This window comes from Pristiophorus japonicus, unplaced genomic scaffold (assembly GCF_044704955.1).
Source record: "Pristiophorus japonicus isolate sPriJap1 unplaced genomic scaffold, sPriJap1.hap1 HAP1_SCAFFOLD_1246, whole genome shotgun sequence".
Taxonomy (NCBI): domain Eukaryota; kingdom Metazoa; phylum Chordata; class Chondrichthyes; family Pristiophoridae; genus Pristiophorus; species Pristiophorus japonicus.
The window spans coordinates 17,840-43,965 of record NW_027250911.1 but is presented as its reverse complement, the minus strand read 5'-3'; the positions used below and the strand labels follow the sequence as shown (position 1 = coordinate 43,965).

Sequence of the window (26,126 nt, the reverse complement as noted above, 5' to 3'; positions counted from 1 at the left end):
CAAAGCCTGTGTCTAAGCCCAAGGCCCAAAGCCTGTGTCAAGGCCCAAGACCTATGTCAAGGCCCAAAGTCTGTGTCTAGGCCCAAGGCCCAACGTCTGTGCCTAGGCCCAAAACCTATGTCAAGGCCCAAAGCCTGTGTCTAGGCCCAAGGCCCAAAGCCTGCATCTAGGCCCAAGGCCCAAAGCCTGCGTCTAGGCCCAAGGCCCAAAGTCTGTGTCCAGGCCCAAGGCCCAAAGTCTGTGTCTAGGCCCAAGGCCCAAAGCCTGTGTCCAGGCCCAAGGCCCAAAGCCTGCGTCTAGGCCCAAAGCCTGTGTCTAGGCCCAAGGCCCAAAGCCTGTGTCTAGGCCCAAGGCCCAAAGTCTGTGTCTAGGCCCAAGGCCTGGGTCAAGGCCAAAAGACCATTGTGCAGGATACCGTAAAGAGTCGGGGAGAAGATGAGACAAAGCACGAAGTATGAGGAGACGCCGGTCCTGGGCTAGAGGTAGAGAAAGGGAAGAGGAGACTGGGGGAGGTGCAAGGCCTCGCAGTTGTGGAGAATAGGGCCCACCTCTGGTCGGCGATCCAGGGACAGTTGCCCGAGTGGGGATCCGTGCCGTGGTGACCGGCCCAAATGGCCATCCCTCACGGGCCGAGACCGTGTGACCTGTCGGCTATGCACGGTGGGGGGGGGGGGGGGGGGGGGATGTGGATACCACAACCCTGTTCCCCACACGGCGGGGGACCTGGCTGGTCTCCGCCTCCTCCCTAGCGGAGCGGGGGCAGGGGGATGGAATACTGAAGCCCTCCCTGAGATCAGTTCATTCAATGCACAGAGCCAAGGGAGGGGGCGGGGCAGGGTCTTTGGAGCTCAGGACCCTCCTCCCCCACCCTCCCCCAAGGCGGCGCCGGGGGCAGTGGGAGGGAGGTGTAACCCGTTTCTAATTGGCCCCTGCATTCCTCAGATCCCGCCTTTTTCTCTCTCTCTCTCTCTCTCTCGCCCAGTGAGATCCTCGGGGTCAGAGGGCGCGCGGTTCCCCCCCAGGGCGAAGTGCCAGGCTCCCCCTGCCCGACTGGGAGGGGGTCCCGGCCCGGGCCAGCGCGATGAAGAGGAAGACAGTGCTGGCCGTGCTGCTGGTGGTCCTGGCCTACCTGGTGGCGGGAGCCAGGGTCTTCCAGCTCCTCGAGCAACCCTTCGAGAGCTCGCAGCAGACCTCCGTCGTCGAGGCCCGGGGGGCCTTCCTGGACCAGTATCGGTGCGTGGACTCGGTCAGGCTGGACGAGCTGATGGAGGTGAGGTGTGGGCTGGGAGGGTGAGGGGGTGTGGGGAGCGGGAGGGGCGAGCGTTGGAGGGAGGAGGGAGGGTGGTGGGCTCGGGTGGGGGAGTGGGTTCTATCTCAGGGGTTCAGTCTGCGGGAGTTCCACCTCAACAAACACCATCCTCAAACGGGCAGTCCCTCGGAGTCGAGGAAGACTTGCTTCCACTCTTAACATGAGTCCTCGGGTGGCTGAACAGTCCAATACGAGAGCCACAGTCCCTGTCACAGGTGGGACAGACAGTGGTTGAGGGAAGGGGAGGGTGGGACTGGTTTGCCGCACGCTCCTTCCGCTGCCTGCGCTTGGTCTCTGCACGCTCTCGGCGACGAGACTCGAGGTGCTCAGCGCCCTCCCGGATGCACTTCCTCCACTTAGGGCGGACTGGTCTTTGGCCAGGGACTCCCAGGTGTCGGTGGGGATGTTGCACTTTATCAGGGAGGCTTTGAGGGTGTCCCTTGTAACATTTCCTCTGCCCACCTTTGGCTCATTTGCCGTGAAGGAGTTCCGACTAGAGCGCTTGCTTTGGGAGTCTCGTGTCTGCCATACTGACGGGATTGGACAGGTTAGATGCAGGAAGAATGTTCTCGATGTTGGGGAAGTCCAGAACCAGGGGTCACAGTCTAAGGATAAGGGGTAAGCCATTTAGGACCGAGATGAGGAGAAACTTCTTCACTCAGAGAATTGTGAACCTGTGGAATTCTCTACCACAGAAAGTTGTTGAGGCCAGTTCGTTAGATATATTCAAAAGGGAGTTAGATGTGGCCCTTACGGCTAAAGGGATCAAGGGGTATGGAGAGAAAGCAGGAATGGGGTACTGAAGTTGCATGATCAGCCATGATCGTATTGAATGGTGGTGCAGGCTCGAAGGGCCCAATGGCCTACTCCTGCACCTATTTTCTCTGTTTCTATGCGGACAATGTGGCCCTGCCCAGCGGAGCTGGTCGAGTGTGGTCATTGCTTCGATGCTGGGGATGTTGGCCTGGTCGAGGACGCTAACGTTGGTGCGTCCGTCCTCCCGGGGGATTTGCAGGACCTTGCGGAGACATCGTTGGTGGTATTTCTCCAGCGACTTGAGGTGTCTACTGTACATGGTCCATGTCTCTGAGCCATACAGGAGGGCGGGTATCACTACAGCCCTGTAGACCATGAGCCTGGTGGTGGATTTGAGGGCCTGGTCTTCGAACACTCTTTTCCTCAGGCAGCCGAAGGCTGCACTGGCGCACTGGAGGCGGTGTTGGATCGGAGTGTGGTGGGCCAGCGGGGGTGGGTTTGATTTGCGTGAGCCCCACTGAGCCGCAGACGGAGAAATTAGCGCAGGCGACCAAAAGCTTGGGTCGACGAGGTGGGTTTTAAGGAGCGTCTTGAAGGAGGAGAGAGAGGCGGACAGGTTTAGGGAGGGAGTTCCAGAGCCTGGGGCCCAGGCAGCTGAAGGCACGGCCACCGATGGTGGAGCGATTATAATCAGGGATGGTCAGGAGGGCAGAGTTAGAGGAGCGCAGAGATCTCGGGGGAACAATTTCCGTGAGTTCTACGCCAATGATACGATCTCTTTTGTGGGCATTCCTGGAGGTGGGGGCATAGATTTAAAGTAATTGGGGGGAGGTTTAGAGGGGATTTGAGGGGAAATGGCTTCACCCAGAGGGTGGTGGGGGTCTGGGGCGGAACTCACTGCCTGAAAGGGTGGTAGAGGCAGAAACCCTCACCACATTTAAACAGTACTTGGATGTGCGCTTGTAACCGACAGGGCTACGGACCGAGAGCGGGGAAGGGGGATTAGGCCGGGTGGCTCTTGGTCGACCGGCGCGGACACGATGGGCCAAAATGGCCTCCTTCCGCGCCGTAAGTCACTATGATCCTACGATTGGGTTGTACCCCAAGGGTACGATGTCTGTGAGGTGCAGCCTGTGAAGACAGACCTGGGTAGACTGGTACCTCGGGCCGTGTGACGGCTTGTGGGCGGGCACGGGACTGGCATCGATCGCTGGGCGTGGCGCTGACCCGGGGGTGATGTAACGTGCGTCCACCGTGAGCGGTTCTGACCCTCCCGCCTTCCCTTTCTCTTTCTCCCCACCCCCCACCCCGCTCCTCCTCCCCCTCAGCACATGATACTGGCCGTCGAGGCAGGAGTGCACCCTGCCAGTAACTCCTCCAACTTCACCACCAACTGGGACCTGGGCAGCTCGTTCTTCTTCGCTGGGACCATCATCACCACCATCGGTATGGAACCTCCCCCCAGCCCCTGCTCCCGCAGAACCTTCCGGCACACACCGCGGGCTATTCGGCCCATCGAGTCTGCACTGCCCCCACCCGAGTCTCCCAGTCTAATCCCACTCTCCCCCTCACTCCCCCCTTTAATATCCCACCCAGTCTAATCCCACTCTCCCCCTCACTCCCCTCTTTAATATCCCACCCAGTCTAATCCTACTCTCCCACTCACTCCCCCCTTTAATATCCCACCCAGTCTAATCCCACTCTCCCCCTCACTCCCCCCTTTAATATCCCACCCAGTCTAATCCCACTCTCCCCCTCACTCCCCCCTTTAATATCCCACACAGTCTAATCCCACTCTCCCCCTCACTCCCCCCTTTAATATCCCACACAGTCTAATCCCACTCTCCCCCTCACTCCCCCCTTTAATATCCCAACCAGTCTAATCCCACTCTCCCCTCACTCCCCCCTTTAATATCCCACCCAGTCTAATCCCACTCTCTCCTCACTCCCCGTACCTTTTAATATCCCACCCAGTCTAATCCCACTCTCCCCTCACTTCCCGTACCCTTTAATATCCCACCCAGTCTAATCCCACTCTCTCCTCACTCCCCGTACCCTTTAATATCCCACCCAGTCTAATCTCACTCTCCCCCTCACTCCCCCCTTTAATATCTCACCCAGTCTAATCCCACTCTCCCCCTCACTCTCCCCTTTAATATCCCACCCAGTCTAATCTCACTCTCCCCCTCACTCCCTCCTTTAATATCTCACCCAGTCTAATCCCACTCTCCCCCTCACTCTCCCCTTTAATATCCCACCCAGTCTAATCCCACTCTCCCCTCACTCCCCCCTTTAATATCCCACCCAGTCTAATCCCACTCTCCCCTCACTCCCCGTACCCTTTAATATTTCACCCAGTCTAATCCCACTCTCCCCCTCACTCCCCCCTTTAATATCCCACCCAGTCTAATCTCACTCTCCCCCTCACTCCCCCCTTTAATATCCCACCCAGTCTAATCCCACTCTCCCCCTCACTCCCCCCTTTAATATCCCACCCAGTCTAATCCCACTCTCCCCCTCACTCCCCCCATTAATATCCCACCCAGTCTAATCCCACTCTCCCCCTCACTCCGCGCACCCTTTAATATCCCACCCAGTCTAATCCCACTCTCCCCTCACTCCCCCCTTTAATATCCCACCCAGTCTAATCCCACTCTCCCCTCACTCCCCGTACCCTTTAATATCCCACCCAGTCTAATCCCACTCTCCCCCTCACTCCCCCCATTAATATTTCACCCAGTCTAATCCCACTCTCCCCCTCACTCCCCCCTTTAATATCCCACCCAGTTTAATCCCACTCTCCCCCTCACTCCCCCCTTTAATATCCCACCCAGTCTAATCCCACTCTCCCCCTCACTCCCCCCTTTAATATCCCAACCAGTCTAATCCCACTCTCCCCCTCACTCCCCCCCTTTAATATCCCACCCAGTCTAATCCCAGGCTGGTGTTGATGACAAACCCGTTGATAGTGCCCACCCTGACTCCGTGTTGCCCGTTACTCTGGGAGCGAGGGTCTGCGTGAGCCGCTATCCTGCCTGATCCCGCTCCCCTCCGCCTTGCAGGCTTCGGCAACATCTCGCCCAAGACGGAAGGGGGGAAGATTTTTTGCATCGTCTACGCCCTGGTGGGGATTCCGATGTTTGGCTTCCTCCTGGCCGGAGTGGGCGACCAGCTGGGATCGGCGCTGGGGCAACTGATCGGCAAAGTGGAGGAGATTTTCCTGGTGAGTCAGGCTCGAATGTTGCACCGGTTTCACAGCGCAGAAAGGGGTCCGCGCCGGGGTTTATACACCACACCAGCCCTCTCCCGCCCCTCTCCATCTCACCCCATCACCATAACCCTCTGTTCCCTTCTCCCTCGTGTGTTTCTCCAGCCTCCCCTTCAATACATCGATACTATTCGCCTCAACCCCTCCCTGTGGCAGCGAGTTCCACATTCTCACCGCTCTCTGGGTAAAGAGGTTTGCCCTGAATTCCCCGTTGGGTTTATAGAAACATAGAAACATAGAAAATAGGTGCAGGAGTAGGCCATTCGGCCCTTCTAGCCTGCACCGCCATTCAATGAGTTCATGGCTGAACATTCAACTTCAGTACCCCATTCCTGCTTTCTCGCCATACCCCTTGATCCCCCTAGCAGTAAGGACCTCATCTAACTCCTTTTTGAATATATTTAGTGAATTGGCCTCAACAACTTTCTGTGGTAGAGAATTCCACAGGTTCACCACTCTCTGGGTGAAGAAGTTCCTCCGCATCTCGGTCCTAAATGGCTTACCCCTTATCCTTAGACTGTGACCCCTGGTTCTGGACTTCCCCAACATTGGGAACATTCTTCCTGCATCTAACCTGTCTAACCCCGTCAGAATTTTATATGTTTCTATGAGGTCCCCTCTCATTCTTCTGAACTCCAGTGAATACAAGCCCAGTTGATCCAGTCTTTCTTGATAGGTCAGTCCCGCCATCCCGGGAATCAGTCTGGTGAACCTTCGCTGCACTCCCTCAATAGCAAGAATGTCCTTCCTCAGGTTAGGAGACCAAAACTGTACACAATACTCCAGGTGTGGCCTCACCAATGCCCTGTACAACTGTAGCAACACCTCCCTGCCCCTGTACTCAAATCCCCTTGCTATGAAGGCTATCAGTGGCTGTCTTACATTGATGGCCCCTAGTTCTGGTCTCCCCCACAAGTGCAAACACTCTCTCTGTATCTGCTCTATCAAAACCTTTCATCATTTTAAAGACCTCTATTAAGCCACCCCTCAGCCTTTTTTCAAGAGAAAAGAGACCCAGCCTGTTCATTTTTTTAATTTCAAAAGATACTTTATGCATATAAAAATTTGCACAATACATTGGAAGGCAGTTCAGTCTATTTGGATGCAGTCAGCAATTCCATACAATACATTTGGATGCTGACGGCAGTTCTGTTCAATTCATTTGCTTGCTTTACATTTCGAGGTACATTTCAGTACAATCCAGGATACATTGTAATACAGTCATCAAATTACTTTACATGTGGCACTATACGGTACACGGAATGGGTGAGGGTACAGTTACATTTCTTTGCAACATACGTTACGAAACAGACCTTGCATTGTACATGGGACTACATAGGTGTTTACAGATCATGGTGCTCCATGTACACAAAGAAGTTACAAGTACGGCCCGAGGGGGGTTTTGCGCTGATTCCTGCCCCCGGGTTGACCGTGGCAGAAGGGCTTTAGACTGCGGCCCTTCCCCACCGTGCCTTTGCGGCGACTGCACCAATTTTCAGTGCGTGCCTCAGCACGTACTCCTGGATCTTGGATCGCGCCAGTCTGCAACACGCAGACGTGGACATCTCCTTGCTCTGGAAGACCCGCACGTTTCGGCAAGACCAAAGTGCGTCTGTCATCGAGTCGATGGCCCTCCAGCAGCAGGTGATGTCAGTCTCGGTGTGTGTCCCTGGGAACAGCCCGGAGAGCACAGAGTCCTGTGTGACGGAGCTGCTCGGGATGAACACCGTGCCGTGTTGCTGAGACGTCGGCTGTGCATGAACGCTCTGACGGGTAGGGCCCTCCTCACCGCCAACCGAGCTACGTCTTGGTGCTTGTGTGACCGCTCTGGCGATGAGACGTTCTGCCAGACGAGTTCGACAGTCCGCTCGGGGAACCACCTGACAGGGTCCACCCTCTCCTTCTTTCGTAGGGCCTTCAGGACCTTACGTGCCGACCACTGTTTTATGGCCTTGTGGTCAAAGGGGTTTTTTGTGAAAAACTTTTCCACGAAGGACAGGTGGACAGGCATGGTCCAGCTGGTGGGGACATTTCGCGGCAGCATGGCCAGGCCCATCCTTCGCAACACCGGGGACAGGTAGAACCTCAGCACGTAGTGACACTTGGTGTTTGCGTACTGGGGGTCTGTGCACAGCTTGATGCAGCCGCACACAAAGGTGGCCCTCAGGATGAGGGCCACGTTCGGAACGTCCTTTCCTCCACTGTCCAGAGATTTGTGCATCGTGTCTCTGCGGACACGGTCCATGTTGGACCTCCAGACAAAGTGGAAGACGGCCCGGGTGACTGTCGCGGCGCAGGAGCGAGAGATGGGCCAGACCTGTGCCACGTGCAGCAACCCCGAGAGCACCTCACTCCTGATGACCAGGTTCTTTCCTGCCATGGAGAGGGAGCACAGCTTCCCCCATCCCAGTTTTTGTTTGACCTTGGCGATACGCTCGTCCCAGTTTTTGGCGCACGGCCCGTCCGCTCCGAACCATATTCCCAACACCTTCAGGAAGCCTGGCTTAATGGTGAAGGAAATGGAGGCTCGGTCGGCCCAGTGGCCAAAGAACATTGCCTCGCTCGCGCTGCGATTGACCTTTGCTCCCGAAGCCAGTTCAGACCGGTCGCAGATTGTGAGCAATCCGCGGACCGACTGCGGATCCGAGCCAAAGACGGCCACGTTGTCCATGTACAGGGAGATCGTGACCTGAGCACCTCCGCTGCCTGGGATCGCCACCCCTCTAATGCCCGCATCCTTCCTGATGGACCCGGCAAAGGGCTCGATACAACACACAAACAAGACAGAGGGGAGGGGACAGCCTTGCCTGACTCCAGACCTGATCGGAAAGCTTTCAGTTTCCCACCCGTTGATTAGAACTGCGCTACTGATGTCTGTGTAGAGCAGTTTGACCCAATTGCGGATACCCTCCCCAAACCCCATTGTGGAGAGCACGTCCATCAGGTACGTGTGCGATATCCTGTCAAAGGCCTTCTCCTGGTCTAAGCTGATTAAGCAGGTGTCCACCCCCCTGTCCCGCACGTAGGCGATCGTATCCCTGAGTAGCGCCAGGCTATCAGAGATCTTCCTGCCGGGGACAGCGCAGGTCTGGTCCGGGTGGATCACCAGCTCAAGAGCAGACTTGACCCTGTTGGCGATGACCTTTGACAGGATCTTGTAGTCCACATTGAGCAGCGAGATGGGCCGCCAGCTTTTGATTTCCTCCCTCTCCCCCTTCTGCTTGTAGATGAGGGTGATGATGCCTTTCCTCATCGATTCTGACATACTGCCGGCCAGAAGCATACCCCCGTACACTTCCAGCCGGTCTGGGCCTATCCAGTCCCACAGAGCCGAATACAACTCGATCGGTAAGCCGTCGCTTCCGGGGGTTTTATTCGTCTCGAAGGACCGGACGGCCTTTGTCATCTCGTCCAGAGTTAGCGGGTGGTCCAGACTCTCCCGCTCGCTGTCGCTTGGGACCTCCGAAATAGACGACCGGAAAGACTTGGACGCCGCGCGGTCTGTGGGCTTGACGTCGTACAGCCCGGCATAGAAGGATTTGCTGATCCTCTGCATGTCGGGCTGCGAAGACGTCACAGAGCCGTCTTCTTCCTTTAGGCTGGTGATCACAGAGCTCCCCCTGTCTACCTTTTGGAAGAAGAAACGCGAACACGTCTCATCCTGTGCGACGGAGCGGACTCTGGATCGGAAGGTGATCTTGGAGGACTCCGAGGCAAAGAGCGAGGCTCGCTGGCCCTTCACCTCTTCGAGTTCCTCCGCGACATCGACCCCCATCGACTGCAGCAGGAGCACGTTTTGCATACTCGTCTGGAGTTGGGACAATTCCCTCTGTCTCCCTCTCGCCTCCTGAACACCTTTGGGGATGAAGAACCTCTTGATGTTTGTCTCGATTGTTTGCCACCAGTGCAGCGGGGGAATCGCAGAGGGGCTTTTACGGTTCTCCAACCTTTGTAATCCCTCTCGAGTTCCTCAACGTTTTCCGGGGTCAACAGTTTCACGTTGAGCTTCCATATCCCCCCCCCCTGCCGACTTCCTGGTCTTCCTGTGGGGCGGCAGTCGGCCAGTAGGAGGCAGTGGTCGGAGAAGAACACCCGGTGTGACGCCGGTGGACCTGACCCGGAGCGTGCGGGACACAAACAGGAAGTCTATTCTGGAACGGACGGCCCTGTCTGGTCTCGACCAGCTGCGTCTGCGCGGTGCTCCGTCTTGCTGAAGAAGTCGCACAGCTTGGCGTCCTTTCACCGCGTCCGCCAGGAGCCCGGACGTGGCGTCCAGCTTGCTGTCGGCTCGGCCCAGAACGATCGGGCCTGGACGTCGCCAGCAGCCGTGGGAGCTGCTGCAAGGAGGGCCAGCCGCCCGCTTCTGAGAGGCGAGGCGTGCGCGTTAATTAGCCTTAGAGCAACATTTTTATACAATGCATCTCCTGAACTTCTGTGATGGTGAAGTGGCCCCCTCCCACCCACCCCCCCCCGGAGCAGAATGCCCCAGGCCGGAGGAACAGCAACCGTTGCCTCCTGACCAGACGGGTGGTCCGTGGGCCCACCATCGTGATCACTGCCGGTAGGTGCTGACGCACTCCTGCAAGGGGAGCAGGTCTGCCTCGACCTTGGCGAGGTACCCCAAGCTGGAAACACATCGCGTAGTCGGCTTACGTGCCTCGCACGTTGACGGATGCCATCTTTAAACCCGTTTGTCAATTGGTGGTTACAGTCCAAATGTTACATTTCGAGCACGCAGCCCTTTGGTCCCTGTGGCCTGTTCCCGTATACACAGGTTAACTTTAAAACTTTTCAACGGCACCTTGGCTGAGATACGGGTTGTCCTCTGCTCTGGGGATGCTTCGAGCAGGGGGACGCCAGCAGTGTGGACTGGGGGGGTTCCCGGAGATCCGGGGCAGTGGGGGGGGTGGGGGTGGTGCATCGGTGACATCACTGCTCCCAGGGTCCCGGAGCTGGACTGCGCTGGTGGCGTTGGCGTGTTGCCCCTTCTTCTGCTGGTGGCAGCGGGGGTCTTTTGCCTCGCCCTTTGTCATTGGATGAGCTGTGGCCACTGCTGCCCGTCCTGGACTTGACACCGTCTTTTGCCTCTCGTTTCTGCGGGAGGCCCCTTTTCCTTTCCTGATAGGTATACCCTCGCGTTTCTGGTATCGTCCTTGTGGACCTTCTCGTCGCCCTCTCTGTCATGTATTCAAGCAGCATTGTAACCCATGTATAACCCGACCGAAGTTGTACACCGTGAGAACACTGACCACTAGGTGGGAGGCACTCCTAACCTGGGCCTTCAGGTACAAAAGGGGAAGCTCCAGCCACCTTCATCACTTGGAGTGCCAAGGAATAAAGGACAGGTCACAGACTGACCTTCTCTCAAGCATGGGCCTCGTGTGCATTTATACTGTGCAGCAAGGACCTATCACTCTCCAGTGCCTCGATATCCTTTGTATAACACGGCGACCAGAACTGTACGCAGTGCTCCAAGTGCGGTCTGACCCAGGTTCGATACAGGTTTAGTGTAACTTCTCTACTTTTCAATTCTATCCCTCGAGAAATAAACCCTACTTCTCGGTTTGCTTTTTAATGGCCTTGCTATAACCTGTGTCCCAACGTTTAGCGATTGGTGTAACTGTACTCCAAGATCCCTTTGTTCCTCTGTCCCACCGAGACTCGCTCCCTCCCAGTAATAAGTGACCTTCCCTATTCCTCCGACAATGGAAAATTGTTCTTCAATAAATTGGAATTCAAATACTGTCTGTTGGTTTTTTAAAGAAGAAACCCCCCCCCCCAGACTCCCCTCCCCCTCCCCCGGCACATTGTCGAGCCTCCCGACCGAGCGCGCTCGTGCCTATTGGGCGAGAGTGACTGCTCCCTAAACACGGCTCACAGATTAAAGAAAGACTTGCATTTATATAGCGCCTTTCACAACCACGGGACGTCCCAAAGCGCTTCACAGCCGGTGAAGTACTTATCGAAGTGTAGTCACTGTTGTAATGTAGGAAACGCGGCCTCCAATTTGTGCACAGCAAGCTCCCACAAACAGCCAATAAATTGGATAACCAGTTCATCTGCTTTAGTGATGTTGGTTGAGGGATAAATATTGGCCCCAGGACACCGGGGAGAACTCCCCCTGCTCTTCTTCCAATAGTGGCCCTGGGATCTTTTATGTCCACCTGAGAGAGCAGACGGGGCCTCGGTTTAGATCCTCATGTGAATTACAGCTCCTCCGACAGTGCGGCGCTCCCTCAGTACTGCCCCTCCGACAGTGCGGCGCTCCCTCAGTACTGCCCCTCCGACAGTGCGGCGCTCCCTCAGCACTGCCCCTCCGACAGTGCGGTGCTCCCTCAGTACTGCCCCTCTGACAGTACGGTGCTCCCTCAGTACTGCCCCTCCGACAGTGCGGCACTCCCTCAGTACTGCCCCTCCGACAGTGCGGCGCTCCATCAGTACTGCCCCTCCGACAGTGCGGCGCTCCCTCAGTACTGCCCCTCCGACATTGCGGCAGTCCCTCAGTACAGCCCCTCCGACAGTACGGCAGTCCCTCAGTACAGCCCCTCCGACAGTGCGACGCTCCCTCAATACCGCCCCTCTGACAGTGCGGCGCTCCCTCAGTACTGCCCCTCCGACAGTGCGGCGCTCCCTCAATACCGCCCCTCCGACAGTGCGGCGCTCCCTCAGTACTGCCCCTCTGACAATGCAGCGCTCCCTCAGTATTGCCCCTCCGACAGTGCGGCGCTCCCTCAGTATCGCCCCTCCGACAGTGCGGCGCTCCCTCAGTACTGCCCCTCCGACAGTGCGGCGCTCCCTCAATACCGCACCTCCGACAGTGCGGCGCTCCCTCAGTATTGCCCCTCCGACAGTGCGGCGCTCCCTCAGTACCGCCCCTCCGACAGTGCGGCGCTCCCTCAGTACCGCCCCTCCGACAGTGCGGCGCTCCCTTAGTACTGCCCCTCCGACAGTGCGGCGCTCCCTCAATACCGCCCCTCCGACAGTGCGGCGCTCCCTCAATACCGCCCCTCCGACAGTGCGGCGCTCCCTCAGCAGTGTCAGCCTGGATTTTTGTTTCTGTTCCTGGCATGTGGGCGTCGTTGGCAAGGCCCAGCGTTTATCGCCTGTCCCTAATCGCCCCTCGAGAAGGTGGTGGTGAGCCGCCTTCTTGAACCGCTGCAGTCCGTGTGGTGAAGGTGCTCCCACAGTGCTGTTAGGGAGGGAGTTCCAGGATTGTGACCCAGCGACGATGAAGGAACGGCCGATATATTCCCAAGTCGGGATGGTGTGTGACTGGGAGGGGAACGTGGAGGTGGTGGTGTTCCCATGCGCCTGCTGCCCTTGTCCTTCTAGGGGTTAGAGGTCATGGGTTTGGGAGGTGCTGCCGAAGAAGCCTTGTGCTCGAGTCTCTGGGATGGGACTTGAACCCATGACCTAGTCACTCAGGCGAGAGAGACTGCACGCATTCCGTTCCCCCCGTCTCTCCGATTGCACTTAATCCAGAGCTCCATAGAACGCAGTGTTCGATAGAGGTGGGGGAAAGGATCCTTCTATTCTGTACGGGGCAGCCCGACGTGATTCTAATGTTGGAGATGTTTTGAACGACGTCCCCTCCTGCACTCCTGTGGGGCTGACACTTGGCCATCCCAAGTGGGCTCCGGTACCTGAATCGTGGTTCCTGATGCAGGCGGTGAGCGCTGGCAGGCAATTCCACTCTGGAGGCATCGCCACTCGCACTTTTTAAATGGCAAGATCCTATTAACCGTCAGCGGTCAGAGAGATTTCGGTGTCCTACAGGAAACACAGAGATTAGCATGTAGCTACTGCAAGCAATTAGTGCAAGGTGCTTGGAGTAAAAGACTTGCATTTATATAGCGCCTATCACAACCACCGGACGTCCAAAAGTGCTTTACAGCCAATGAAGCACTTTTGGAGTGCGGTCGCTGTTGTAATGTGGGAAACGCGGCAGCCAATTTGCGCACAGCAAGCTCCCACAAATAGCAATGTGATAATGACCCAGATCATCTGTTTTAGTGATGTTGGTTGAGGGATAAATATTGGCCCCAGGACACCGGGGAGAACTCCCCCTGCTCTTCTTCCAATAGTGGCCGCGGGATCTTTTACATCCACCTGAGAGGGCAGACGGGGCCTCGGTTTAACGTCTCATCTGAAAGACGGCACCTCCGACAGTGTGGTGCTCCCTCAGTACCGCCCCTCCGACAGTGCGGGGCTCCCTCAGTACAGCCCCTCCGACAGTGCGGGGCTCCCTCAGTATCGCCCCTCCGACAGTGCGGGGCTCCCTCAGTACAGCCCCTCCGACAGTGCGGGGCTCCCTCAGTACCGCCCCTCCGACAGTGCGGGGCTCCCTCAGTACAGCCCCTCCGACAGTGTGGGGCTCCCTCAGTACCGCCCCTCCGACAGTGCGGGGCTCCCTCAGTACCGCCCCTCCGACAGTGCGGGGCTCCCTTAGTACTGCCCCTCCGACAGAGCGGCGCTCCCTCAGCACTGCCCCTCCGACAGTGCGGTGCTCCCTCAGCACTGCACTGGGTGTGTCGGCCTAGATTTATGTGTGCAGGTCCCTGGAATGGGACTCAGACTCACAACTTCAGGCAAGTATAAAAGTCAGGAAATCCTGGTACAATTATACAGGGCCCTGGTGCGACCACACCTGGAGTACTGTGCACTGTTCTGGTCTCCTTATCTGAGGAAGGATATACTTGCCTTGGAGACGGTACAATGAAGGTTCACCCGACTGATTCCTGGGGTGAGAGGGTTGTCCTATGAGGAGAGTTTGACTAGATTGAGCCGGTATTCTCTCGAGTTTAGAAGAATGAGAGGTGATCTCATTGAAACATAAGATTCTGAGGGGGCTTGACAGGGTAGATGCAGAGAGGGTGTTTCCCCCGGGCTGGGGAGTCTAGAACCAGGGGTCACACAGTCTCAGGATAAGGGGTCGGCCATTGAGGACTGAGATGAGGAGGAATTTCTTCACTCAGAGGGGGGTGAATCTTTGGAATTCTCTGCCCCAGAGGGCTCAGTCTCTGACTATATTCACGGCCGAGATCGACAGATTCTTGGAGTCTAGCGGAATCAAGGGATTGGGCGGGAAAGGGATCCAGCTTATATATACAGGTGACCAAGCACACAAGCCACATGCGTACAGCCCGATGACCTCCGACCGCGGTGCCCTCTGGTGTCTGGTGACCCCCAAACATTAATACATAACAACATCCCCCTTTTAAAATCTTAACAATAGTCTTTTTACAAATTAAGACAGTCTGGGGCTTTCCTCTCACGAGTTGATTGCCTCAGTTCAACTTTGGCTCTGGGCGAGCGTTCTGAGTCCGTTGAGACTGAGGGCTGAGTAGCCGATCTGATGGGAGTGGTCATGACCACGTCAGAGACTGAAGGTTCAGAGTCAGTAATGTCAGCAGGGTCCTCTGATGAGTGAACAATGGTTGGTTGGTCACTGACTGCATCTTCCTCGCTCGGTTCCAGTTCATCCGTGTGCCGCAGTTTAACCTGGTCAAGGTGTTTCCTGCATGTTTGCCCATTCTTGAGCACGACAATAAACACTCTGTTACCCTCCTTGGCTGTAACAGTGTCGACGATCCACTTTGTACCTTGACCATAGTTCAGTACATAAACCGGATCGTTGACTGAGATGCCACGTGACACGGCAACACGATCATGACACCATTGCTGACTTTGATGTCTGTTTTCAACACGATCATTCAAATCAGGATGAACAAGAGAAAGCCTGGTCTTGAGATTTCTCTTCATGAGTAGTTCAGCAGGAGGAACCCCAGTAAGTGTATGGGGTCTTGACCTGTAACTGAGCAATATACATGGCAACCATCTCTGCAGTGAGCCCTGAGTTACACGTTTCATACTTTGCTTGATCGTTTGAACAGCACGCTCTGCTTGACCATTAGAAGCAGGCTTGAATGGAGCTGATCTCACATGTCTGATGCTATTGAGTTTCATAAACTCCTGGAACTCAAGACTTGTGAAGCAAGGTCCGTTGTCGCTCACAACAATGTCAGGCAAACCATGAGTAGCAAACATGATACGAAGGCTCTCAATGGTAGCTGCAGATGTGCTGGATGACATAATAACACACTCTATCCACTTAGAATATGCATCTGCTACGACAAAAAACATCTTTCCTAGGAACGGGCCCGCAAAATCAATGTGGATCCTCGACCCTGGTTTGGATGGCCACGACCAAAGACGCAATGGAGATTCCGCTGGTACTTTACTAAGCTGCAAGCAAGTATTGCACTGATGCACGCATGATTCCAGATCAGAGTCAATTTCAGGCCACCATACATCAGACCTAGCAATGGACTTCATCATGACAATATCAGGATGAGTGCTATGAAGTTCACGTACAAATTTTTCTCGACCTTTCTTAGGCATGATTACCCGATTACACCACAGTAGACAGTCTGACTGAATGGACAGCTCATCCTTGCAATGATTGTAAGATTTGGTCTCCTCATGCATCTCCATAGGTATGGCAGACCAATCACCACTGAGTACACACCGTTTCACAACCGATAAAATAGGGTCATGGTTGGTCCAGATCCTAACTTGTTGAGCAGTGACAGGAGTTCCTTCACTCTCAAAAGCATCTATTACTAACAGTAGATCTGCAGGTTGAGGCGTCTCCATCTCAGTTGTGGGTAAGGGCAGATGACTCAGTGCATCGGCACAATTCTCAGTGCCAGGTCTATGACGGATGACGTAATCATAGGCAGACAATGTCAGCGCCCACCTTTGAATGCAGGACGATGCATTGGTATTAATACCTTTGTTTTACGCAAACAATGAAATGAGTGGCTTGTGATCCGTTTCGAGTTCAAAATGAAGACCAAACAGGGACTGGTGCATTTTTTTTACCCCATACACACAGGCCAAAACTTCTTTCTCTACCATATTGTAAGCTCGTTCTGCTTCAGACAGACTTCTCGAAGCATACGCAATAGGTTGTAACTTGCCCAATTCATTTGCTTGTTGGAGTACGCAGCCAACCCCATATGATGAAGCATCACAGGCCAATACAAGATGTTTACACGGATCATAATGAACAAGCAACTTGTTTGAACATAGCAGATTCTTGGCTTTCTCAAAGGCTCTATCTTGAGACACACCCCAGACCCAGTTGTCGCCTTTTCTTAGTAACACATGCAGTGGCTTGAGTAAAGTGCTCAATCTGGGTAAGAAATTACCGAAGTAGTTGAGTAGCCCAAGAAATGAACACAGCTCCGTGACATTTTGAGGCCTGGGTGCATTTTTGATGGCCTCGGTTTTCGAATCAGTGGGCCTGATACCATCAGCAGCAATCTTCCTCCCGAGGAACTCAACTTCAGGTGCCATGAATACACACTTTGAGCATTTCAGCCTGAGCCCCGCTTTGCCCAGACGCCGTAGGACTTCTTCAGGATTGTTCACATGTTCAGCACTGTCGCGACCTGTGACCAGAATGTCATCTTGAAACACGACAGTTCTAGGAACGGACTTCAGTAAACTCTCCATCGTCCTCTGAAATATGGCTGCAGCCGAACTAATCCCAAAAGGACACCTGTTGTAGACGAACAGTCCTTTATGGGTGTTGATGCAGGTGAGTTTCTTCAAAGTGTCGACAAGCTCCTGGGTCATATAGGCCAACGTCAGATCCAGTTTAATGAACGACTTTCCACCAGCTAGCATGGCAAACAGATTCATCAGCCCTCGGTAATGATAGGTCCAAGTCAGCATGGATTTGTGAAAGGGACATCATGCTTGACAAATCTTCTGGAATTTTTTGAGGATGTTTCCAGTAGAGTGGACAAGGGAGAACCAGTTGATGTGGTATATTTGGACTTTCAGAAGGCTTTCGACAAGGTCCCACACAAGAGATTAATGTGCAAAGTTAGAGCAAATGGGATTGGGGGTAGTGTGCTGACATGGATTGAGAACTGGTTGTCAGACAGGAAGCAAAGAGTAGGAGTAAATGGGTACTTTTCAGAATGGCAGGCAGTGACTAGTGGGGTACCGCAAGGTTCTGTGCTGGGGCCCCAGCTGTTTACACTGTACACTAATGATTTAGACGAGGGGATTAAATGTAGTATCTCCAAATTTGCAGATGACACTAAGTTGGGTGGCAGTGTGAGCTGCGAGGAGGATGCTATGAGGCTGTAGAATGACTTGGATAGGTTAGGTGAGTGGGCAAATGCGTGGCAGATGAAGTATAATGTGGATAAATGTGAGGTTATCCACTTTGGTGGTAAAAACAGAGAAACAGACTATTATCTGAATGGTGACAGTTTAGGAAAAGGGGAGGTGCAACGAGACCTGGGTGTCATGGTACATCAGTCATTGAAGGTTGGCATGCAGGTACAGCAGGCGGTTAAGAAAGCAAATGGCATGTTGGCCTTCATAGCGAGGGGATTTGAGTACAGGGGCAGGGAGGTGTTGCTACAGTTGTACAGGGCCTTGGTGAGGCCACACCTGGAGTATTGTGTACAGTTTTGGTCTCCTAACCTGAGGAAGGACATTCTTGCTATTGAGGGAGTGCAGCGAAGATTCACCAGACTGATTCCCGGGATGGCGGGACTGACCTATCAAGAAAGACTGGATCAACTGGGCTTGTATTCACTGGAGTTCAGAAGAATGAGAGGGGATCTCATAGAAACGTTTAAAATTCTGATGGGTTTCGACAGGTTAGATGCAGGAAGAATGTTTCCAATGTTGGGGAAGTCCAGAACCAGGGGTCACACAGTCTAAGGATAAGGGGTAAGCCATTTAGGACCGAGATGAGGAGAAACTTCTTCACCCAGAGAGTGGTGAACCTGTGGAATTCTCTACCACAGAAAGTTGTTGAGGCCAATTCACTAAATATATTCAAAAAGGAGTTAGATGTAGTCTTTACTACTCGGGGGATCAAGGGGTATGGCGAGAAAGCAGGAATGGGGTACTGAAGTTGCATGTTCAGCCATGAACTCATTGAATGGCGGTGCAGGCTCGAAGGGCTGAATGGCCTACTCCTGCACCTATTTTCTATGTTTCTGTGTTTTTATGTAACGGGTACTGATCCTGTTTCGAAAATCGATTAATCGTAACGTTGTCGTCTCCACAAATCCTGACAGTGCCACCACCCTTCAACACAGGGACAATGAGACTAGCCCACTCGTTAAACTCGACCGGTGATATGATCCCTTCACGCTGGACTCTGCCAAGCTCAATTTCAACCTTCTCCCCTGATCATGTACGGAACAGACCGAGCTTTGTGATAGACAGGCCTTGCATTGGAGTCCAGGTGAATCTGCACCTTGGCTCCCGTAAAATTGCCAATGCCCGGTTCAAACAAAGAAAGAAACTTTTTCAATGCTTGAGCACACAAAGTATTATCTACCGAGGACAATATCTTGACATCATTCCAGTTCAGCTTGATTTTCTCGAGCCAATTCCTGCTGAACAGCGTTGGACCATTACCTGGGACAATCCATAATGGTAGCTCGTGAACCACACCGTCATATGACACCTCGATTGCTGCACTGCCGAGCACTGATATGAGTTCCTTAGTGTAAGTACGCAACCTGACATTGACTGGACTCAGCTTCGGTTTCGCAGCCTTAGTGTCCCACAGCTTGAGGAATGTCCTTTGGCTCATTATCGACTGGCTCGCACCCGTGTCCAGCTCCATTGATACAGGCACGCCATTCAGCTTCACATTAACGACTGTCGGCTGGCTCTTGCTCAGGAACGGATACAGTCCATTCACTTCCCTCCTCGGGTTGGGTATCCGGGCCATCACTGAACTGGTCCTCATCAACCACGTGGCGAGCCGCACCACGCTTGCTCCGTTGTGGACACATCCTTGTGAAGATGCCCCACTTTCGAACATCCATTGCATGAGTATTGTCTAAACCGACACCGATGAGGCCGATGATTGCCCCCACAACGCCAACAGGGTGAAATCTGGTTCGAACCAGTTGGCGGGGCTCTGAGCAGCGGCGGGTTCCGCGTAAGCAGCTCCGCCCGAAGACGCCGCCATCTTGTTTGCAGTACTTGCCGTGGAACTCCGACTCGTCGATGATATCTGCCTCAAATTATCGTCATGCATGCCTGGGCAGTCGCGATGGCCTTTTTTTCAAACCCAGCGTCTCTGCAGCCCACAGCTTCCGGAGGATCGCAGCCTGGCTGATGCCTGTCACGAAGACATCACGCAGCATGTCTTCCAGCATGTTACATGGAGACATAGAAACTAGGTGCAGGAGCAGGCCATTCGGCCCTTCTAGCCATTCAATGAGTTCCTGGCTGAACATGCAACTTCAGTACCCCCTTCCTGCTTTCTCACCATACCCCTCCTCATCTCCTTTCTGTCTTTTGCTTTTGCCTCCTTTTTGTCTCCCTCTGTCTCCCTGCAGTGGTTCCCATCCCCCTGCCATATTAGTTTAACTTGCAAGACGTCACAGGTCGGCTACAAATCCCGACACGTACTGGCCCTCAGCACGAACACGCGTGCAGAACTGGTAGCGCGATATGATGATCCCCCCTCTTTTGGCTTCAGATGGTCACCCACCAACGTACGCAATGCCTTGTATCCCTTTTCCCACCGGAATTACAGGCGAGAGAAGATTCTTCATGAGGCCGTAAGCTTTCGGACCACAGACCGCGAGGAGAACGGACCCTGGGCTTAACTGCGTAGGTCTCTGCCTCCATGCCGTTTGTCCACAAAATACTGATCCCGGCGGTCGACAAAATCCGCCCAACCCTCGCCCTCCACGATTCTCTCCAGGATTCCAACCGTGCCCGTTGTGCAGGCGAAGGTACCTCGTCGCCAGTTGTAATGACTCAAGCGTCTGGTTACCGTAAACTCACTCAGGTGCGACCCGACCCATCTTTATTCCAGCCCAAGAGTGCCAAGCGTGACAAAGACACCCAGCTTGTCTGGTGACCCCGAAGCAGTAATACATAACAAGGTCGAAGATCAGCCGTGATCCTCATCGAGTGGCGGAGCAGGCTCGAGGGGCCGAATGGCCGACTCCTGCTCCTATTTCTTATGTTCTTAATTAGGGTGGCTGGAGGGAGCAGTGGTGGGGGGTGGGGGGGGAGTGGTGAGATATGGAGCGGGAATCCTGGCTGAAGTTCCAACACCCCCCCTTCCTCGCCCCCACCCCCCTCACCCCTCACCCCTGACCCCTGGCATCCATGGCTCGGGTACTTAGAAACATAGAAACTAGGAGCAGGAGTAGGCTATTCGGCCCCTCGAGCCTGCACTGCCATTCAATATGATCCTGGCTGATCCTCTATCTCAACACCATATTCCCGCTTTCTCCCCATACCCCTTGATGCATTTTGTGTCTAGAAATCTATCTGTCTCCCTCTTAAATATATTCAGTGACTTGGCCTCCACAGCCTTCTGTGGGAGAGAATTCCACAGGTTCACCACCCTCGGAGTGAAAACATTTCTCCTCATCTCACTCCTAAATTTCCCACCCCGTATCCTGAGACTGTGTGACCCCTTGTTCTAGGCTTCCCAGCCCCCGGGGGAAACATTCTCCCCGCATCCAGTCCGTCCAACCCCCGTCAGAATTTGATACGTTTCCATGAGATCCCCTCTCATTCTTCTAAACTCCAGTGAATACAGGCCCAGTCCACCCCAATCGCTCCTCATACGACAGTCCTGCCCTCCCGGGAATCCCAGGAAGCTAGGTGCTTAGCTTGCATGTCCGTGTCTCCCCACCCCCACCACACCCCACCACCAATCCCGTCTCATTCCTCTCGGCCTTGCTTCCAGAGGTGGAAGGTCAGCCCGACCATCATCCGAGTGGTGTCCACTCTGCTCTTCCTCCTGATTGGCTGCCTGCTGTTCGTCTCCAGCCCGGTGCTGGTCTTCGAGTGGATGGAGGGCTGGAGCCTGCTGGATTCCGTCTACTTCGTGGTGATCACGCTCACCACCATCGGATTCGGGGACTACGTGGCAGGTGAGGCCGGCGGTGGTGGTGGTGGTGGGGGGGTCAAGGGTCAAGGGTCGCGGGGGGGGGCGCAGGGAGGGTCAAGGGTCAGGGCCATGTTTTTGGTCACCTGCCCTAATTTCTCCTCAGACGGCTCGGTGTCAAATTCCTTTCACCTCGTTACGCTCCTGTGACGAGCCCTGGGACGTGAAAGGCAGGTTGCGCTCGCTGTGGAGGGCGGGCTTCTTTGTGATTGGGGGCAGCCCGGACCGGGGCCTTTCTCAAGGCTGTCCAACGCGCGCCCGCCTCCTCCGGCTTTAGAATCGCGAACCCGGGGCCTACTCGACCCGTTCCGCCATCGGCCCCAGCAGGCTCCCGGCCGAGATCGCCCTGCTCCCCACCTGCGGAAGGAACCCGGAGATTGGAGCGCGTGCCTAGCTCCTGACGCAAGGCCCCGTTGGGCAAATGGAGGCGCCCCCCCCCCCCCTCCTCGTTCCTTGTGATGGCGGGGCTGGCTTTTGAACCCAGTTGCCGAGGCGCCCGGATAGTCCCACACCCATGGCCCGGCCGCCATTTTATCCCGGGAGTCAACTTTGAACTTTAGCCCCCCCCCCCCCGCCATCTTCCCTCACGCCCCCCCCGAGGTGAAAGGTCACGCTTCCCACCGCCCCCCCCCCCCGCCGACTTGAGGTGAAAGGTCATGTTTTAGAATCACAGAAATTTACAGCACGGAAGGAGGCCATTTCGGCTCATCGTGTCCGCTCCGGCCGACCAAGAGCCACCCGGCCTAATCCCACTTTCCCGCTCTCGGTCTGTAGCCCTGTAGGTTACAAGCGCACATCCAAGTACTGTTTAAACATGGTGAGGGTTTCTGCCTCTACCACCCTTTCAGGCAGTGAGTTCCACCCCAGACCCCAACCACCCTCTGGGTGAAGACATTTCCCCTCAAATCCCCTCTAAACCTCCCCCCAATTACTTTAAATCCATGCCCCTGGTTGTTGACCCCTCTGCCAAGGGAAACAGGTCCGTCCTATCCACTCTATCCAGGCCCCTCATCATTTTATACACCTCAATCAGGTCTCCCCTCAGCCTCCTCTGTTCCAAAGAAAACAACCCCAGCCTATCCAATCTTTCCTCATCGCTAAAGTTCTCCAGTCCCGGCAACATCCTCGTAAATCTCCTCTGTACCCTCTCCAGTGCAATCACATCTTTCCTGTAATGTGATGACCAGAACTACACGCAGTACTCCAGCTGTGGGCCTAACCAGTTCAAGCATAACCTCCCTGCTCTTGTATTCTATGCCTCGACTAATAACGTTTTTCTGGCTCTGTTGACCTCCAGACGGCGACTAACTAACTCCGGGATCTTTCTCTCCCCCTCCCCCCCCCCCGCCCCCTTCCTCCCCAGGCGGGGACTCGAAGCGAGTGTACAAGGTGTGGTACAAGCCTCTGGTGTGGTTCTGGATCCTGCTAGGCCTGGCTTACTTTGCGGCCATTCTCTCCATGATCGGGGACTGGCTCCGGGTTCTATCCAGGAGGACCCGAACGGAGGTAAGGTTGCTACGGCGCTCACGCCTTCCTGCTGATCCCAACCCTCCCTCGCTCCCTCGCATTGGGTTACCATGGCGTTTGGGCCTACCTGCTGATCCCAATCCTCCCTCCCTCCCTCGCATTGGGGTACCATGGCGATCGGGCCTACCTACTCACCTCAACCCTCCCTCGCCCCCCCCCTCACATTGGGTTACCATGGCGCTCAGGCCTACCTGCTGATCCCAACCCTCCCTCCCTCCCTCACATTGGGTTACCATGGCGTTTGGGCCTACTTGCTGATCCCAATCCTCCCTCCCTCCCTCGCATTGGGTTACCATGGCGATCGGGCCTACCTGCTGATCCCAACCCTCCCTCCCTCCCTCGCATTGGGTTACCATGGCGATCGGGCCTACCTACTCACCTCAACCCTCCCTCGCCCCCTCACGTTGGCTTACCATGGCACACGGGCCTACTTGCTCACTCCATCCCTCCCTCACTCCCTCACATTGGGTTACCATGGCATTTGGGCCTACTTGCTCACTCCATCCCTCCCTCACTCCCTCACATTGGGTTACCATGGCATTTGGGCCTACTTGCTCACTCCATCCCTCCCTCACTCCCTCACTCCCTCACATTGGGTTACCATGGCATTTGGGCCTACTTGCTCACCCCATCCCTCCCTCGCTCCCTCACATTGGGTTACCATGGCGCTCGGCCCACAGGAAAATAGTTGGCCACCTCGCTGAGCTACAGGAAGGCCCTTTCAGGCCTACCTGAGCCTGAATCCAGGGGGCACTGGAAGGGAATTTGGAGTGGTACTGGTGAGACCACGCCTAGACTACTGCATACAGTTTTGGTCTCCTTATTTACGGAAGGATGTACTTGCTGTTCAGAGAAGGTTCACTCGGTTGATTCCTGAGATGGAGGGGTTGTCGTATGAGGAAAGGTTGAGCAGGTTGGGCCTGTACTCATTGGAATTTAGAAGAATGAGAGGTGATCTTATTGAAACGTATAAGATACTGAGGGGGCATGGACAGGGTAGATGCAGAGAGGATGTTTCCCCTCGTGGGGGAATCTAGAACTAGGGGGCATAGTTTCAGAATAAGGGGTCGCCCATTTAAGACGGGAATGAGGAGAAATTTCTTCTGGTGAATCTGTGGAATTCTTTGCCCCAGAGAGCTGTGGAGGCTGGGTCATTGAATATATTCAAGGTGGAGATAGACAGATTTTTGAGCTATAAACGAGTCAAGGGAGCGGGCGGGGAAGTGGAGCTGAGCCCAAGATCAGATCGGCCATGATCGTGTTGAATGTTGGAGCAGGCTCGAGGGGCCGAATGGCCGACTCCTGCTCCTATCTCTTACTTTGACCTCATTCCCGGGATATTGGATAATGTCGCACGGTCCCTTCCTTTCCTGCTCCCTCTCTCTCTCTCTCTCTCCCTCCCCGAGGCCCCGTCTCCAATTCCAGGCCTTCCCCCAAACGCTCCTCCTGCGCCGCGCGCCCAGGGGGTGGCAGCTATTCGACTGTGGAAGCAGCAGCGCGACACCCGACGGACACTCGCGCAAACGTTCCGGCTCGGGTCCCTGCGTAGTGAGCGGGAGCCGGAGGCCAAATAGTTCCCCCTCCAACCTCCTTCCTAACCCGAAGGTGCCGAGGCCAATTGTAGCCCCGCCCCCCGACCCCAGCCCCCACCCCCAAGCCCCATTTGATTTCTCTGCCTCTTACACCCCTCGGCTGCTCGTTTTGATGTGCTGGTCGCGTCCACAGCCCTTCCATTCCGGTCTGACCCTGAACAGTGCTGTGTGATATTCGACTCTGGGGGCATCATAGCCCGACATCCCCAGGCACTGAACTGGCGGGGGGTGGGGCACCGGATAGCATCAGGAGGAGGGATCCTGGCTGAGTTGGTCTCTCACCTTTCCAACTCACAGCGCACGGAGATCCATTGTCATCGCCACCCCCCAAATACAAACCCTCCCCTTCCCTCCCCCTCCCCAATACACACGCTCCCCTCCACCTCCCAAATACAAACCTTGCCCGCCCCTCCTTCCCAAATACACCCCTCCTCCCAAATACACACCCTCCCCTCCCCCGTCCCAAATACACACCCTCGCCCCCGCCACCCCCCCGGCCAGGGAGATCAGCAGAGAAATGCCGTCGGAAACATTAATTCGGAAGCTGTGTCTGTTGCGGCAATGCCTCTGCCCGGGTACGAGAACAGTCTGTAACTTAGGGGCTAAATATCCCGCGGGGGGGGGAATCCCCAGGGGCGACAAGCTTGCGGACTTGGGGAGGGGCTAAAGTACGGGGTGGGGGGAGGGGGGGGGGAAATCCCGGGTATGGGAGAAAGGGGGGACGGAGTCATGAGCGGGAGGTGGGATTGGGTGGGGTGGGGGGGGGGGGGGAATTTTGGGGTACAGGGTGGGGTGGGGGGGGAGTAATTCCTGGGTAGAGGGGGAGGGGGGTATTGCTGGGTACAGGGGTAGGGGGAGGCGATATTCCCGGGTAGAGGGGGGAGGAGGGGTATTCCCGGGCAGGGGGGGGGAACAAAGTGCTTGGGTGTTTCAGCTGGGGGCGCGATGCCCCACCGAGTCGAATAGCTCACCCCCCCCCCCCAAAAAAAAAACTTGGCGTCTCGGGCGAAGTGGGAGTCTCTGTAACCGTGTTGTGTGTCTGTGTGCCCCCAACCCCCGCACCCCACCCTCCCCCCTCTCTCTCTCTCCGCAGATGGGAGGCCTGACAGCTCACGCGGCAAACTGGACGGCCAACATCACCACCGAGATCAAGGGGGTTCGGCGGCCGCAACTCAGCTTCGAGTTCCCGGACAAGCCGGGGCAGGGGGAGGAGGAGGAGGAAGGGGCCGGACCGCAGCAGCCCCCCGCCCCCTCGCCCATCCGCCCCCGTGACTCGCAGCCCATCGACTTCCTGGCGGAGAACCTGGCCTTCATCGACGCCGAGGAGTCAGACCGCCGGTCGGGGCGCAGCGGGCGGCCCTCGCCCAGGCCCAGGGTCCGGGGCGGCAAGAGGAGGGGCCGCCCTGGGCACTCCAGCGAGGCCAACGGCTACCTCGGCCAGCTGGAGCCCCCGGGCCGTACCCGAGACAAAGGGGAGAATGTGTGAGGTGTGTAGGGAGGAGAGGTGGGGGGTGGTGGTGGGGGGGGGGAGGAACGGACGGGCGGGGGGTCCGTCAGTGCCAACGAACTGTGCCAGTACGACGGAGGCGACAGGTCTCCGCGTCGACCAACCTTTCAGGCGCCAATGTGGAATGGTCCCAGCCTGTCGTGGACCTCCTCCAGACTGAGCCAACTCTGGTGCCAGCTTCTCTACTCTTGAAAGAAAGA

General features: G+C 55.6%; 1 protein-coding gene across 1 annotated transcript; it reads left to right on the top strand.

Annotated features, from left to right (window-relative positions):
• The first annotated feature begins 1,078 nt into the window (after window positions 1-1,078).
• On the top strand, window positions 1,079-25,905 carry LOC139242177 (potassium channel subfamily K member 2-like). The gene is made up of 6 exons (XM_070870267.1): window positions 1,079-1,270; window positions 3,394-3,511; window positions 5,128-5,288; window positions 21,100-21,286; window positions 22,664-22,806; window positions 25,513-25,905. The coding sequence occupies exons 1-6, from the start codon at window positions 1,082-1,084 to the stop codon at window positions 25,903-25,905; spliced, it is 1,191 nt and encodes a 396-aa protein (XP_070726368.1). The 5' UTR covers window positions 1,079-1,081.
• Window positions 25,906-26,126: the final 221 nt, after the last annotated feature.